The 17,102-nt window shown below is 38.7% G+C and overlaps 2 protein-coding genes across 13 annotated transcripts in view; both read left to right on the top strand.

Annotated features, from left to right (window-relative positions):
* TTLL7 (tubulin tyrosine ligase like 7) overlaps positions 1–17,102 on the top strand; it is a 151,457-nt gene that overhangs the window by 45,010 nt on the left and 89,345 nt on the right. For 10 of the 12 annotated variants that reach the window (XR_011565827.1, XM_070786230.1, XM_070786225.1 and 7 more), the window contains exons 2-4: positions 10,848–11,047; positions 11,273–11,404; positions 16,849–16,970. Coding sequence is in view for 11 of the 12 variants with exons in the window: in XM_070786230.1 (XP_070642331.1) it covers positions 11,023–11,047; positions 11,273–11,404; positions 16,849–16,970 (279 nt within the window). In the remaining variant the exon portion in view is untranslated. Of the gene's footprint in view, positions 1–8,750; positions 8,878–10,847; positions 11,048–11,272; positions 11,405–16,848; positions 16,971–17,102 lie in introns of all 12 variants that reach the window. The other 2 variants (XM_070786226.1, XM_070786227.1) reach the window with 2 other exon arrangements.
* Positions 339–1,038, top strand: LOC139182211 (eukaryotic translation initiation factor 1). The gene has a single exon (XM_070786233.1). It carries the CDS (start codon positions 499–501, stop codon positions 838–840), a length of 342 nt encoding a protein of 113 aa, XP_070642334.1. The 5' UTR covers positions 339–498; the 3' UTR covers positions 841–1,038.

A 17,102-nucleotide genomic window follows, 5' to 3' on the forward strand; every position in this document is an offset into this window, starting at 1 on the left:
CCAGGCAAGAACACTGGAGTGGGTTGCCATTTCTTTCTCCAATGCATGAAAGTGAAAAGTCAAAGTGAAGTCACTCAGTCGTGTCCGACTCTTTGCAACCCCATGGACTGCAGCCTACCAGGCTCCTCCGTCCATGGTATTTTCCAGGCAAGAGTACTGGAGTGGGGTGCCATCGCCTTCTCCAAGGAAGAACTAGTGAAAGGCTATTAGGTAGCTAATAGTCTTTCTTCATGTGTTAACTTACTAACTGATATGGATGACATCAGAGGCTTAACAACCCAATGCATTTTATACACTTAAGACTTAAAACACATTTTAGAAGTATATAGTAAGATGAATAAAGAACTAATATAGGCCCCAGTCACTGAGCCGCCGCCGAGGACTCAGCAGCCTCCCCCTTGAGCCCCCTCGCTTCCCGACGCTCCGTCCCCCCTGCCCGCCTTCTCCCGCCGCCGCCTTCCGCAGGCCGTTTCCACCGAGGAAAAGGAATCGTATCGTATGTCCGCTATCCAGAACCTCCACTCTTTCGACCCCTTTGCTGATGCAAGTAAGGGTGATGATCTGCTTCCTGCTGGCACTGAGGATTATATCCATATAAGAATTCAACAGAGAAACGGCAGGAAGACCCTTACTACTGTCCAAGGGATCGCTGATGATTACGATAAAAAGAAACTAGTGAAGGCGTTTAAGAAGAAATTTGCCTGCAATGGTACTGTAATTGAGCATCCAGAATATGGAGAAGTAATTCAGCTACAGGGTGACCAGCGCAAGAACATATGCCAGTTCCTGGTAGAGATTGGACTGGCTAAGGACGACCAGCTGAAGGTTCATGGGTTTTAAGTGCTTTTGGCTCACTGAAGCTTAAGTGAGGATTTCCTTGCAATGAGTAGAATTTCCCTTCTGTCCCTTGTCACAAGTTTAAAAACCTCACAGCTTGTATAATGTAACCATTTGGGGTCTGCTTTTAACTTGGACTAGTGTAACTCCTTCATGCAATAAACTGAAAAGAGCCAAAAAAAAAAAAAAAAAAAAAGAGCTAATATATACCCTAAAATTGGCTATAGGGTGTGCATTGAATGAGTATCAAACACGGAAGTCCAAGAAAGAGATAAAGATGATTTTGATTTACTTGACAGTAATGATGCCTTTGCCCAAGAAAAGAAACATAAGAGACATGCCAGGTTTTCAGCAGAAGCTAAACAGTTAAGTTTTGAACTAGAATGCTGGCATCAGATAACTTTTGGGTGATGTCATTTGTTCACCAGCTGTGCATTTTGGTATCTATTGTGCATTTTCTGGCAGGGAAGAGAGAACCGGATATTTTAAAAATTCTCCACTTCCCCCAGTCCCTTTCTTTCATTGTGTGGTATAGGTTACTGAAATGGAAAGATGGGTCCAAAGAACCTCTAGTTACAAGTTTATAGCTTAGAACAAGATAGAAGTGTTTATGGAGTCAGCATGAAAGTGAAAGTGAAAGTCGTTCATCTGTGTCCCACTCTTTGTGACCCCATGGATTATACAATCCATGGAATTCTCCAGGCCAGAATACTAGAGTGGGTAGCCTTTCCCTTCTCCAGGGGATCTTCCCAACCCAGGTCTCCCACATTGCAGGCAGATTCTTTACCAGATGAGCCACCAGGGAAGCCCAAGAATACTGGAGTGGGTAGCCTATCCCTTCTCCAGTGGATCTTCCCGACCCAGGAATCCAACTGGGGTCTGCATTCAGACAGATTCTTTACAAGCTGAGCTGCCAGGGAAGCCCAGCATGGGTTGAGTATTTTGAGGATGCGAGATTCAACTATGTTAGATATGGTACAGCTCTTTGCAGGGTGGGGAAATGAAAGGGGCAAATAGATTTACAAAAGTGAATGACATATTTACAAGTTAATTGATAACATAATGTGTTATTCCTAGGGAGCAAGTGAGACTTTCTTTTAGGTTACTGGAGAATTGTATAGAACTGCAACATTATATTCTAGGAGAAATGTACCCAAAGCAGTTTTTAACTGTCCTTTAGCATTTGATGGCTATATTATGTAATCAGCCTGTCATCTGTCACTTTAATATCTGACTTATAGCTGATACTGGCTTTGAACTTTATTTAGTTCAACATTTTTGAGTGAGCTTTTTGTCTTTCTCATTATCATAAGTACTGGAAATACAGCTATTAATAAGGAAAACAATGCTTGCAAGGTGTGCTATGTTATCATTACCTATTTATCAATCCCAATTTCTTCATGTCATACTACACTAAATTCCAAACACAAGGGATTCCACAGAGCTTAGTGGAATTTTGTATGGGTGCTGTAATTTAATTATAAACACTGAGCAGATACTAAGCAGGCTAAGGCAATTTGAAATATAAATATGCAGTACATTAGTGGGAGTTACCCCTGTTGCTCAAGGTCAATATTAATTGTTGCTAGAATGAATAAATACTTTTCTGTTTATTCTTATATAATGTCGCATTATGTTAAGACTCTCATTTGGGTCTTTACAAATGGTTGATTAAATGGTTTTTTTAAGGTCTAGAACACACTACAGAACTAGCTTTTGAAAATATACCCAGTCTGAGAAAGGGAGACAAAAGCTTCTATGTTCAGGGAGTATGTAGCTTCTCTAAAAATCCTTTTAATTTGTACACACAATGAGTGGTGGCAATGCATTATTGTTATGACAGTTGTTTGGGTGATGTCATTTGTTCACTCGTCAGACAGCTGGGCATTTTGAAAATCTATTATTGTTTTCTGGCAGAGAGCACAGAAATAGGAGCAGTTATGCTTCAGAAGGGACCTTTTTGTGTTTAACTAAAAGCATTTTATTTATAAAAGTGGATGTTTTCCTTATCTTTAGTCATCACAAATTCTTTTGTCTTATTTTCCATTTTTTTTCCATCCATCCTTTTCTACAAATGTAAAATTGTAATCATCTCATCCCTCAAAGTGGCTCTTCTTTCTGCCTTCTCTAGATGAATGGTGCCGTCTTCTGCTCAGTTCTCATAAGGCAGAGAACTGTGTCATCCGAGATAACTTCCTTCTTGATCACCAGGTTCTGCTGTTCTTCTGTAGTAACCCTATTCTTTCTTCCTGTGTCTGTTGCTTCGTCCATGATCAAGCTCTTAGCATCTGTCTCCCAGAGTTTTGTAACTCTTGAAACTGCCTGTTCACTCTTGCCCCTTTTCCATCCATTCTCCACAATAACTGCTGGTATAACCTACCAAAAAGAAATTTGGATTATGTTACTCCTCTTTGGGGGCTTTCCTGATGGCTCAGCAGTAAAGAATCTCCTGGAAATGTAGGAAATACAGAAGACACAGTTTCCATCCCTGAATTGGGAAGATCCCCTGCAGGAGGAAATGGCAGCCCACTCCAGTATTCTTGCCTGAAAAGACACATGGACAGAGGAACCTGGCAGGCTATCATCCATAGGGTCTCAAAGAGTTGCACATGACTGAGCACACAACACAATATATTCCTCTTTAAATCCTCCAGTGACTCCCATCACATTGCTCACGAATCAGAGTTGGACCTAAATTTTCAACAGTCTAATTTAGAATGTAATACATCTAAGGAGACTGGACTCAATACAGAATCTTCAGCTATTTATTTTTCTAGGCAGGGGAGAATACTATGAAGTGGAGCTATGGAGAACTATAAAATAGTACTAGGTTCAAATAGAGAGTAATCAAAGTTTGAGTCTGTGGTGGTTCTTAGTGTTATTTACTAGCTTTTTTCCCCCTGCTAGTCATTTGATATGATAGCACTTCCTAATTCTTGTTCACTGTGGTCATGTGACTGCTTCAGGCTGTTGAATTGTGAGCAGAAATTTTGTCATTGGTTGCCTGGATAAGATCCTCCAAAACTCTCTTTCCCTCTGGCACATTGTTATTGTTAGGACGATGGCTGTTCAGACAGCTCAGGCTTCTGTGTGATATGATATGTGGAGCACCCTGCCAGTCTTTGGTTTATATGTAGCATCAAGGAATAGACCTAGTTGTTTTAAACGCCTGAGATTATTTCAGCATTACATAGCCTGAACTGGATAATACAGATTTTTTTAAAATGAGTTTTGAGAACTCAAATTATGGAAGTGGGGTTAGGACTGAGCTAGATTCACAAAACTGTGATACTAGGAGCCGAGAACCAGAGAGGGTCCTGAGGAGTGTGTCACAATCTAATGTCAGTACAAGCTGGGGACACACGGTGGAGGGAGTGATTGAGATCTCACTCTCAAAAGTATGTAAAACCAGTTACAAGCATTGTGACACATATTTGTTCCACCCCTGGTCAGTGTGAAAATAGTAATATAAAAATTAATGTAGAGAATAAAGACATAGGAAAACTAAGGTTTAGGAAGAGGAGTCACTTTGAAGGGCTTAAAGATTGTTCAGTATCCAGAAAGTCGTCAGTTTCTTCATTTCCTCCTTATTATATATGTTCACATCCGTCCATGCTTACGTGCCCGTATCTGCACTTATGCATGATATTTTTATCAACTCCGTTTGTGATAACAAGTCATTGCCCTCCTTGGTAAATCATCCCCAGTAAGGCCTGTCTGGATACAATATTTAAAATTACAAAACTTCATCCTCCCCGCTGCCCTGCCTCTACCACACTCTTGAAATCCTAACTACCAGCTCTGTTTTTTTTTCTCCATAGAGCTTAGCATTTTCTCAAGTTTACTTATTTAATGTTTGCTGTTGTTATTTGTCTCTCCCCAAGTATAATGCAAACACCACAAAGAAAGAAAACTGTTAAATCCATTTTATTTACTGAGAACAGTACCTGATCCATAACAATATTGGTTGAATTGCAATACATTCATGAAGGGAAACAGGAAGGTGATCTGGGTACCACCAGCTGCCTAGGGTATCCAAAAAGAGAGACTAAATCTGCTAGGACTTTGTGATCTCAACCACATTTTAAATCACAGTTTGATTCTCTGGCTCTCATTCCCTAGCTTTTAAAATAGTTCCAGTCAAACAGAGTTAAGCTTCTTTGAGACGTCCTTAATATGTTTAAAGACATATTTTGAGTTTTGAAAGTAGCACAAAAAGTGGGAAAGAACATGGACTTTAGAGACAAACCACTTCATTGTCACCTGTTAAGATGTGACTTTGAGCAAGTTACTTGCCATGGAATATAAACTTTACCAAATGTAATATTAGAATCAAAAGTTCTTTGCATGGACTAAATATTACACATAAAGGTATGTGAAAGTGGTTAGTGTACAGTAGGTACTGGTTTGTTTGAGTCTCTTCTCCTTCTTCTCATTACCAGAAAAACAACTTTTCTTCCTTTTCCTTGGGCCACTCTGTGTGGCTTGTGGGATCTTAGTTTCTGGAGCAGGGATTCAACCCTGGCACCAGTAGTGAAAGCCCCTAGTCCTAACCACTGGACCCCAGGAAATGCCCTTTTATCACATTTTTACTTGACATTATTTTATGTATTTTCAATTCAGCTCTAATTTTGATTCCAACTGACCTTTTTTGTTAGATTATTTTAGTAATTTATGGTAAGCTAAAATTTCACAAATATGTACAAAAAGCCCATGTATAGCATCTCCAGGGCATAGACTGGGGGGATTACTGGGGATGGTCACAGTTCACCTGTTTTCTACATGTCTTCATCATGTTGTCATACAAAAGAGCATCCTCAACTGGTTGACATTTTAGACTTTAGGGCTGGAAAGAATCAGTTCTTTCCTTCTCCTTATTAAGAAAGTAAGTCATCTGTCTGGTAAATGGCAGGGTAAAGGTAAGAATTCTAACTGACTTCTTGCTCAGAGCTCTTTCTACCGTATTCTTTCATCTAACTGAAATATAAAATTTGAATATTTTTATTCTCAACATGATAATGTTGACACAAACTTTTATCACATGTATTTAACTTTTTGAATAGGTGATACATGCTTTGGGTGCTAAAGGGTATACATGGAAGACTTCCTTGGCTCTGCCCCTAGATATTAATACAAAAGGCCACCACTGCTCTGTGCACACATCCATCATTTTACAGAAATGTGAACTTTTATGTACTTTGCTTTTTTCGCTTAAAAATATAAAAGTTATACATATTGCTTCTTGGAGCTCCATAACCACCTCATCTTATTCCCAGGTGTCATTAGTTAATTGATTATTTTCTTTAAATTCATGAACAAGCTCTTATTGAGCACTATGTTAGGCACTATTTCAGGGCCTGGGAGTGGAGGAATGAACAGGATAGAAGAGAACCACCGTTTTCATGGAGGTGTTTCTTGGTTTGTGATTGATGCTATGACAGGGATGCGAATGGTCTCTGATAGACCAGAAGAGGGAGAAATGAATTTCTTCAGCCACGAGCGGAAGAAACTTTAAGGAAAAAGCAGAAATTAATGTGGATTTTAAGTGATGGGTAGAAATGTGGGAAGCATTGTGCAGAAAGGGTACTGTCACGGTGTATCAGCATCTTTGTGTTCCAGTGTTAACGCAGCTTTGTTTTGCATGGTAGCACTAGGTGTTCTACATTTAAAGTTACTATTTCCTTGAAATTTTGGTAACTTGGTTTCTCTTGGAAATGGCTTCTTTACTTGCAAAATAAAATTGTGTTAGAAATCAATTTCTGCTGATCTCCTAATTCTTTTTTCTCCTAACTTGTTTATTTGAACTAGATATGAGGATTTTTATAGACGACTTTTACCTATTTGACCTTTTCATACAGTTATAAATGTTTTCGTCTTTGTTTGACATTTTTCTTAAAACTATATATGTTTACCTTGTAATTGGGGCTTCACTCCTGGCTCAGACAGTAAAGAATCTGCCTGCAAGGCAGGAGACCCAGGTTTGATCCTAGGTTAGGAAGATCCACTGGAGAAGGGAATGGCTACCCACTCGAGTATTCTTGCACAGAGAATTCCGTGGACAGAGGAGCCTGGTCAGCTATAGTCTGTGGGGTCACAGAGTCAGACAAGGCTGAGTGACTAACTGAGCAACTAACACTTTCACTTTCATGTTTTAATTAACTACTATTTGCTTTAGTGCAGTTGTGTGCTTACAGCAGAGGTTGTCAGCCTTAGCTACACACCAGACTCACTTACAGAGTTTTAAAAATTGCCAACATCCATTGTATCATAGAAAAAGCAAGAAAATTCCAGAGAAACATCTACTTCTGCTTCACTGACTATGCTAAGGCCTTTGAATGTGTGTATCACAACAAACTGGAAAATTCTTAAAGAGATAAGAATACCAGACCACCTGCCTGCCCGAAACCTGTATGCAGGTAAAGAAGCAACAGCATGAACCAGACATGGTACAATGGACTGGTTCCAAACTGGGAAAGGAGTGCATCAAGGCTGTATATTGTCACCCTGTTTATTTAACTTTACGTGCGGACTACATCATGTGAAAAGTCAGGCTGAATGAAGCACAAGCTGAAATCAAGACTGCCAGGAGAAATAACAATAACCTCAGATATGCAGATGATAGCACCATTATGGCAGAGAGTGAAGAGGAACTACAGAACCTCTTGATGAAGGTGAAGGAGGAGCGTGAAAAAGCTGGCTTAAAACTCAATATGCAGAAAACTAAGATCATGGCATCTGGTCCTATCACTTCATGGCAAATAGATGGGGAAACAATGGAAACAGTGATAGACTTTATTTCCTTGGGCTCCAAAATCAGTGCAGATGGTGAATGCAGCCATGAAATTAAAAGACATTTGTTTCTTGGAAGAAAAGCTATGACAAACCTAGATGGCATATTAAAAAGCATAGACGTTACTTTGCCAACAAAGCTCCGTCTAATCAAAGCTATGGTTTTCCCAGTAGTCAGGTACAGGTGTGAGAGTTGGACCCTGAAGAACTGATGCTTTTGAACTGTGGTGCTGGAGAATACTGTTGAGAGTCCCTTGGACTGCAAGGAGATCAAACCAGTCAATTCTAAAGGAAATCAACCCTTATTATTCATTGGAAGGTCTGATGCTGAAGCTGAAGCTCCAATACTTTGGCCACCTGATATGAAGAACTGACTCATTGGAAAAGACCCTGATGCTGGGAAAGATTTAAGGCAGGAGGAGAAAGGGATGACAGAGGATGAGATAGTTGGATGGTATCACTGACTCAATGGACAAGAGTTTGAGCAAGCTCCAGGAGTTGGTGATGGACAGGGAAGCCTGGCATGCTGCAGTCCTTGGGGTCTGGGACTGAACAACAACAAATGCTGCTGCTTAAGCCTCGCCTGGGTCTAGGGTGTGGCCAGGATACCAGGATTTTCAAAAGGCCCCAGGTGATTTTACTTTGTAGCCAAACTTCAGAAATTGTTGGGTTATTTCAGAGGTAACTGAAACATGCTTCTCCTTTTGGAAAGTAGGTAGCCATGGGATTGTCTGAGTGATGTGATCAATCTGTCATCTCACATCTCTTGTTTAGAATGAAGTGAAATGTTAGAATTGAATGACAGAATGAAGTCCTGGAATTCGTTAGAGCACTTTTCTTGTTATTCACCAAACCATAAATGGAATTAAGCGTTATCTATGGAGAGAATAATTTTAAGGCCTTTAATTCTTGTGTGGTTGGGGGAAGGAATAGTAGTTCTTGTTTTGTGTGCTGTGCTTAGTCGCTCAGTCTTGTCCAACTCTTTGAGACCCCGTGGACTGTAGCCCACCAGGCTCCTCTGTCTATGGGGATTCTCCAGGCAAGAATATTGGAGTGGATTGCCATGCCCTCCTCCAGGGGATTTTTCCAATCCAGGGATCGAACTCTGGTCTCCCGCATTGCAGGTGGATTCTTTACCGTCTGAGCCACCAGGGAAGCCCAAGAATACTGGAGTTGTTTGCCGTGCCCTCCTTCAGGGAATCTTTCCGACACAGAGATTGAACCCACATCTCTTGTTTCCTGCATTGGCAGGTGGGGTCTTTTGTTTTTTGGTTTTTTTACCACTAGTGCCACCTGGGAAGCTCAGTTCTTGTTTTGAGCCCTATATAGATCGAAGTTATGAGCCTCATTATTTAAGTCAGAAATGAATAAATTTGCTTTTACGGTGTACAACAATTATTGATTTATTGTTAGTATAGTTAGGCAAATATTGTTCTTGAACTCTTGTTGACTTTGTCACCTACTTTCAACGTAATAAGCACTCTGTTACTATAAGAGGATCTTTGTTTACTCCAATAACAAGGTGCTGGATAAGGACCTGTAAACTCAAATAGTTACCTAGGTATCAGAAGTTCCAGAAAGAAATCAACTGAACTTCAGACTACTCCTTTCTTTTATTCTGAAAAATGATCCAGTCTATTTCCAGCTTGGAATAGGGATCTATTATCCAGTTAGGGATGTTTACTGTGATTTCACTGTTTGAAGTATCATGAATTCCCAGAATACTCCCGTATCTTGCAGTATGGACTGCAGTAGGGTCACAAGCTTCTTGTACATCTAGATAGTATATTAGCATGCTGCCTGAAAATAGTGGGGCTCAATGAACAGAATAATCAGACAGAATTAGGTTCAAAACCTAGGTTTTCTTTTTATAAGATGTTTTACCTTGATTTAGTTAACTTGTTTAGCCTTAATTTCCGTATCTGGAATACTGGGGGAGATGAGACCCAAGTTCCAAGTTTGTTACTGAGGTAAAATAGTTTAGATTCTTAACATAGTACCTGCCCACAGTTTCTGTAATAGATCATATTTCCCTAGTTTTGATTTTGAATTATTCTAGAGAATTATTGTAGTGAAAATGATTCCTAAAAACAAACTAACTTCTAAATTTTCTTTAATAATTAGTCTTGTTTTTAATGACTGTTGGGAGTGAATTACAAGAGTCACATTTTATGTAGCTGAATTTTCAAATACTTCTGAATTTCTCATAAACCTGATAATCTCTTGATAAAGGTGTTGATATCATACCTTTGTTTATTATGATAGGTTTAATAAATTTTCATTATATTTGGAGACATTTTACATTCAAGATTCTTGGTGTATGATGGGAGAAATTAGAAAGCTGATAATATAGTATAGTATAGTCAGGGTGCAACCCCTAGGTTCATACATACATAATGAAAATAAAAGTGAAATGTAATACAGGCCATATTGAGGCATGGCCAGATCAAATTAGTTCATTCATTGCAAAATGTTTTATTGTGTTCCTCTGTGTGCCCAAATAAGATCATTTTGGTGATGACTCCTCCCATTTTCTACTTTTCAAAATTGTTCTCGTATTTAAAGGCATAACTCAAATGTGATCTGTTTTATGTAGCCACTCCCTCCCCTGACACACACCTTAAAAGGGAATTTCTTTCATCTCCATTCTGTCAGCATGTGGCCTCTAACCTGGCACTTATTTCACCATTTCATACTAAAAGGGGAGCTGCAGCTGGGCTTCCAGGCATTGAGTTGAAGGTTGTATGGGGTCCTGATATCAGAGAGATACTATTTTAATCTCCACTTTGTCCCTTACTTTCTTTGTAAAGATTTGTCCTTTCTGAGCTCAACGTATTTACCTGTTAGAGATAAAAGCTTCTACCTTATAGTTTTGTTGAGAGATTAAGTGGTATAAGTGGCCTGAAATAGAAAGTGTTCAATAAATGGTAGTGAATAATATTATTTTTTTTCTTCTTTGTGTAAATCATGTTATTTACTGTATGTAAATATGTTTCCTTTAGACTGTGTTCTTCTAAAAACAGAGGACTGTTGCTTATGCATAAGGTTTAATAAATTAACTGTGTTTGTTTATTGACTACATTAACTTTCATCTTCACTTGACTTTTTTTTTTTTTTTTTTTTTTTCACTTGACTTTTAAAAAGAAGAGTATTGACATATATTGAAGAAAAAAAATCATAAGAGTTGTTTTCTACATACCTGTGTTTTAAAATTCCTGCAGGTACCTTCTTATCCCATAATTTCAGTATCCTGAAATCTGAGGATCCCACCAAGATAGTATGATAGGAACTTGCAGTGATTTGGAGCCGTATCCTACTTAGACTAATGTGGGTCTTCCAGGTTTCCTAAGAGCTTGTACAGCAACACACTCTGCTCGTTGATTGGCACAGACAAGAATGCCATCTCTGCCTCAGGAAAGAGGTAAGCAGCTTGATTTAACATGTGGACCTACTATATAGATCTACATTTTATAGATCATCACTGGTAATCTTTCCAAGAATTAAAAATCAACTGGGGACCCTTAAAGAATAAGAATTTATACTTTTACCTTGTCGTGGTGGGCGGGAGGGCAGGGGCATTTGTGTTCTTTGGTGTGGAGTTCTTATTATTTCAATGACATTTGGTTGGTTTACATTTCTTTTAAAGTTATTCAGGGACCCACTCCCCTGGATCTGAATACAGAATTGCCTTATCAAAGTACGATGAAAAGGAAAGTCAGAAAGAAGAAAAAGAAGGGAACCATTACAGCAAATGTTGCTGGGACAAAGTTTGAAATTGGTAGGTCTCTTCAGAATAGTGAGATTTTCATAATTGTTGGGAAAGCTATTTGATGTTAAAAACAGTGTAAAAATTCAGAGATTTTTCTTCTATTAATGGATTTTTGTATGCCTTCTATAGAATTTTTTATGAGATATTTAACATGTCAATAACCAAATAGAACATCAATGAAGCTAAAAAGCTCTAGCTATTGATGAGATTGGATTAAATATATATGATTTTAATGCTTAGTTTTTAAGTCAAGTATAAAGTAATATGAACAGTAAAACACAGTAGTTCTAGCTTTAATCTTGAAATACAGACGTGATTAGTTAGGACAATTATATGAGTCTAATGAATTTTTCATTTGGGACTAAAATTATTTTTAACACTCATTATTTTGTAAATAATTTTAAAAGCAGATTAAAAATATTACATGTACACTGAAAATGGCAGAATTTGAGATTCATGTTAAACAATGAGAAACTGACTTAAAAACAGTGTAACAACATATTTCTCTCTATGCTTTAAAAATAATTTGGATGATACTGTTTCTTTTTATTTATATAGTTTATTTATTTATTTATTTATTTTCGGAGAAGACACTGGCACCCCACTCCAGTACTCTTGCCTGGAAAATCCCATGGACGGAGGAGCCTGGTAGGCTGCAGGCCATGGGGTTGCTAAGAGTTGGATACAACTGAGTGACTTCACTTTCACTTTTCACTTTCATGCATTGGAGAAGGAAATGGCAACCCACTCCAGTGTTCTTGCCTGGAGAATCCCAGGGACGGGGGAGCCTAGTAGGCTACTGTCTATGGGGTCACACAGAGTCAGACACGACTGAAGTGACTTTAGCGTAGCGTAGCGTAGTTTATTGTTTTTACATGTAAGCAGTATTTGCACTGGAGAGAATAGGTAAGAATTAATTGCTTTAAATTAAGATATTCTTGCCCAGCATTGCATTGAGAAACTCATCATTACTACAAGTACTCAAATAATCTTCCTTTTTTAAACAAATAATTTTGCATTAAAAGAGTTGAGGAAAACCATATGAATCTCAATGATATTAATTATTCTTACCCTTGTTAATCTTTGAGAGTCACATTTCCACTTACAGTATTTCACCAAAGTTCATCAGCAATCAGTGGAATATTTCATAGGAATTGAGGTCCCCTAATACTCTATTCCTCACAGGAAAAACTTCAAGTTAATGTGGGAGAGTGAAATGTGAGTTATTTGCAGGGTATTTTCTAGCTTGAAAAAATAAGAGTAACCATTGTCAAAGTGATAGATGGAGTGGTGTTAACTTACCATCTTATTTGCTTTTAAGATTGTGGTGGGATTTATAAGGAACTTGATCTAGAGGAGAGTGTTTTTAGATGTAGTTCCCTGTCACTCCCAAGGACTGAAGTTGCATTAGCCTTCTTCATACTGATTCCAGACCTCTGTGCTGAGCCTGCTCAGTTGTGTTTAGCAAAATCCCTTCTTGGTCAGACTTGGATACTTGGACCAGAGACTTCTGGGAGAAAACAGAGCCAGGTATAGGGGAGGGAAAGAGACAATTGGCCATGTGTCCAGGAGATAATGCTACCTTGCTTTCCCTTATGTAACCTAGTGATGTGCAACAGATTACTTCTTGTAATTTAACTACTGCTCATTTGACAGGTTGGATTATGTAATGAAAGATGATTAAGCCATAGTCAGGACATTTGTGTTTTCTCCCTGATGTTGCCTGTTTCCTCATGTAGAATACTTTAACCACTACTAGTTTTACTATTTGGAAAGGAAATGGCACCCCACTCCAGTACTCTTTCCTGGAAAATCCCATGGGTGGAGGAGCCTGGTAGGCTGCAGTCCATGGGGTTGCAAAGAATTGGACACGACTGAGAGACTTCACTTTTCACTTTCATGCATTGGAGAAGGAAATGGCAACCCACTCCAGTATTCTTGCCTGGAGAATCCCAGGGACAGGGGAGCCTGATGGGCTGCCGTCTATGGGGTCGCACAGAGTCGGACACGACTGAAGTGACTTAGCAGCAGCAGCAGCAGCAGTTTTACTATTAATGCTTTTACAACCATGGACCAAATATTTTCACATGAATTACCTCATTTAATCTTCCAAATAACCTGGTGAAATAGCTGTGTTACTCCCTTGTTGCCACTTCCTCTGACTTTACTTGCTCTAATAGTGAATTTAAAGTGGCTAAGAGCCGTGAGAAAATAAATAAGGAAAAATAAAAATAATAAAATTGGATGAAGCTTGTGGTTGATCAGAATGTAATCTACATTCCATGAAATCCTCTATAGTTAGAGATGTATATGGATTTGACTCTGAGCTGCCTAGCAAGCAAAGCTAATAATTGCAAATAATCAGCTATAGAATGCACAGTGGTCAGAAGATAAAACCATATTGGTTATTCAAGGGAAATGCAATTTTCCTATTGCTAAGTCTTGAGAAAAATTTCTCCCATAATTTCTCATGGAGACACATTGTGGAATGGTGAACTACACTGTCACAGTAATCCTGTAATTAATATATGATGAAACTTTATTACTTTTTAAAACACCCCTTAGGCACAGTTGAATAAATAAAAGCTCAGTAAGAGCCACTTCCTCCAGGTTGCACAGATGGCAAAAGTAGAACTTGAACCTGAATTAATTTGCTTCCAAATTTAGTGTTCTTTTTACTATATCATACTGCCTAAATAAAATATGAATCAAAATTTAAATTGAATAACATTGAAGTACCCTCTGTATCTAAAATTCAGAGAGTTGTTACGTGGATTTCTATTTTTAAAACTCCTGAACAGCTTCTGAAAGCTCTATGGGTGAAGGCAAAAAAAAAAAAAAAGTAGGCCAAATTTGTGAGAAACATATATTTGGCAATTTTTAGTAAATGGGGACAAGACAGATTGTAGAAGGGAGTACTTAATTATGCAAAGGGAAATGTGAGAAAAATGGTTGGTGTGGTTATCTCTCTTTTACCAATAAAGGAATTTGGTTTGGTAGAAATTATATATTGAGGCAATTATTTCACTTCCTTTTTTAAGAGAACTCCTAAAAGACTCAGCTGGTAAAGAATCCGCCTGCAGTGTGGGAGACCTGAGTTCAGTCTCTGGGTTGAGAAGATCCCCTGGAGAAGGGAAAGGCTACCCACTCCAGTATTCTGGCCTGGAGAATTCCATGGACTGTATAGTCCATGGGGTTGCAAAGAGTGAGACATAACTGAGCAACTTTCACTTTGTTTTACATTCTGAAAAGGCCAACATTTAAAAGCACGCATTTAGACTTTGGCTGCTAACAACCTTGTATTTGAAACTGACGTGTTAAAGGAATTTCTTTTCTATGCAAGGGAGGATGGTATACTTAAAAGTATGCCAATTGATTTCTAAAATTTCATTTCAAACAAAAATATGAGTAGATAGCTTAGCTGAAAAAAAGTGACAGTTTAATGCCCAACATTATAATTTTTTTGAAGTTCAACTCTTTAGCTCTTCAAGCTTTGAATTTCATAGTAGGAGAGATTTATATGAGACTGACCTTACAAATTTGATTTTGTGAATTTAGAGAAAGAATGGGTTATTTCCAGCATTGTTATGTATCCTGAATGTTCCATCCTCACCAGCTCATGTATACATTAATATCCACATTTTAGTAGCTCGTTATACTCCAGTACTTTGGCCACCTCATGCCAAGAGTTGACTTATTGGAAAAGACTCTGATGCTGGGAGGGATTGGGGGCAAGAGGAGAAGGGGACGCCAGAGGATGAGATGGCTGGATGGCATCATTGACTCGATGGATGTGAGTCTCAGTGAACTCTGGGAGTTGGTGATGGTCAGAGAGGCCTGGTGTGCTGCGATTCATGGGGTCGCAAAGAGTCGGACAGGACTGAGCGACTGATCTGATCTGATCTGATACTCCCTCTGTCCGTAACTACCACCAGTGTCGTTTCTCTCATCAAGGTCTTCCTAGTGATTTCAGAGGACTAGGACAATGACTTGCATGTACTTGGGACCACGTCTGCTTCTGAGCTGTGGTTCTGACCTTGACATTGTTTTCTGCTTGTGAGCCAGTTAAAAGAACTCTCCCAGGCTGTGTCACTACGGTCCTCCCCCTCCCCACGAGCTCTAGATGACATACAAGCTCCTGGGCCTCAGGACGCCAATGCAGCTTGGTAGTCTGGGGCAGAGAGATGAACAACCGTTTCCCCAAATTTGTATTGTGTGCTGTCACCTGGGCCTTCAGAACAACCCCAAGTCTTATCAAGCTGTGCTCATGGAAAAAAGTAGCTTCACCCCGACAGTCCTCTCCCTAACCTCATTTGTCTCCAGTCACTGTCCTCTTCTATTATTATGCCTGTGTTCCAGGCACTATTGCATAAAAAGCCTGTTCTATCTCCACTATCATAAAGAAATCAAGAGTCCCTTGGACTTGAGACCAACTGGTGTCTGGTCATTAGTTTTATACTTGAGCCAAGTACACTTAGACAGTTAACCCCTTTTTACTATATCTTCCTACTGCTGCTACTGCTAAGTCGCTTCAGTTGTGTCTGACTCTGTGCGACCCCATAGACAACAGCCCACCAGGCTCCCCTGTCCCTGGGATTCTCCAGGCAAGAACACTGGAGTGGGGTGCCATTTCCTTCTCCATATCTTCCTATCTATGGGCAATAAAAGGAAAGTAGGCGTTGAAACACTCCTATCTAGTTACACCATTATATTAAGACTCCAAATTCTACTGGAACCCAAAATTTATCCTAAGTATTTTCCGATCTTTATTCTAAATTTGAAATTCATTGGAAGAAAGATATCAATATGTTAATTGTTATAGCCAATATTATGGAATCTATAAAGCAAGATTTTCTCTCAACATATTTTTTGTGTTTAGGATTAGAGGGTCGGGAGCTGATGTGAGGGCCAGAGTTTCTAAATCTCTACTATAATTCTGCTTTATTATTTTGTATCCTGTGTCAGTATAACTGACTTGGTTTTTACTGCTAAAAATAATTTGAATTAGGGAGGTGGAAAGTATAGGATGGGTCTGATGATCAGGGACTATTTTTATCCTTTCTTTTTGTTCCTAGCCCAAGGTCATGAAAAAGCCATAAAAGTACATTTCCCTGAGTCGAGGTGTTGTGTCAGCTGTGTGTGTGTTTTCACTGAGCTATGAATAATCATTAAGCTCTTTAACAGTATTGTGTACCTGTTATATCTCAGAAAATTGAAACTAAGGATTTTGGGTGCCAACTAAAAGCAGTTCTTTGTTGCTGTTGAGTATAATCCAGCTTTAGATAATTCATTGTACCTAAATTAAGGTTATTCTATAACTAAAGGAAATTTTACAGATAAAATAATGTGAGCTAAAATTGATATATATACACAATATACATATATAAGATTTTCGCAATGACTATGTTTGAGAAGCATTTTAATTTTGGTTTAACTGAACTGTTTACTTACAGTTCGTTTAGTAATAGATGAAATGGGATTTATGAAAACGCCAGATGAGGATGAAACAAGCAATCTTATATGGTGTGATTCTGCTGTTCAGCAAGAGAAGATTGCGGAGCTGCAAAATTACCAGGTAGGAAATTAATCATGACCAATTATTGGTCAGTAGGAAAATTCTATGAATTCCATTATAGTTTTCTTTAGGTAGGGTTCTTAATATGTTGACATATTAATTCATTTCTCCCTGATGGCCCCCATGGCTCAG

This window comes from Bos indicus, chromosome 3 (assembly GCF_029378745.1).
Source record: "Bos indicus isolate NIAB-ARS_2022 breed Sahiwal x Tharparkar chromosome 3, NIAB-ARS_B.indTharparkar_mat_pri_1.0, whole genome shotgun sequence".
NCBI classification, from domain to species: Eukaryota; Metazoa; Chordata; class Mammalia; order Artiodactyla; family Bovidae; genus Bos; species Bos indicus.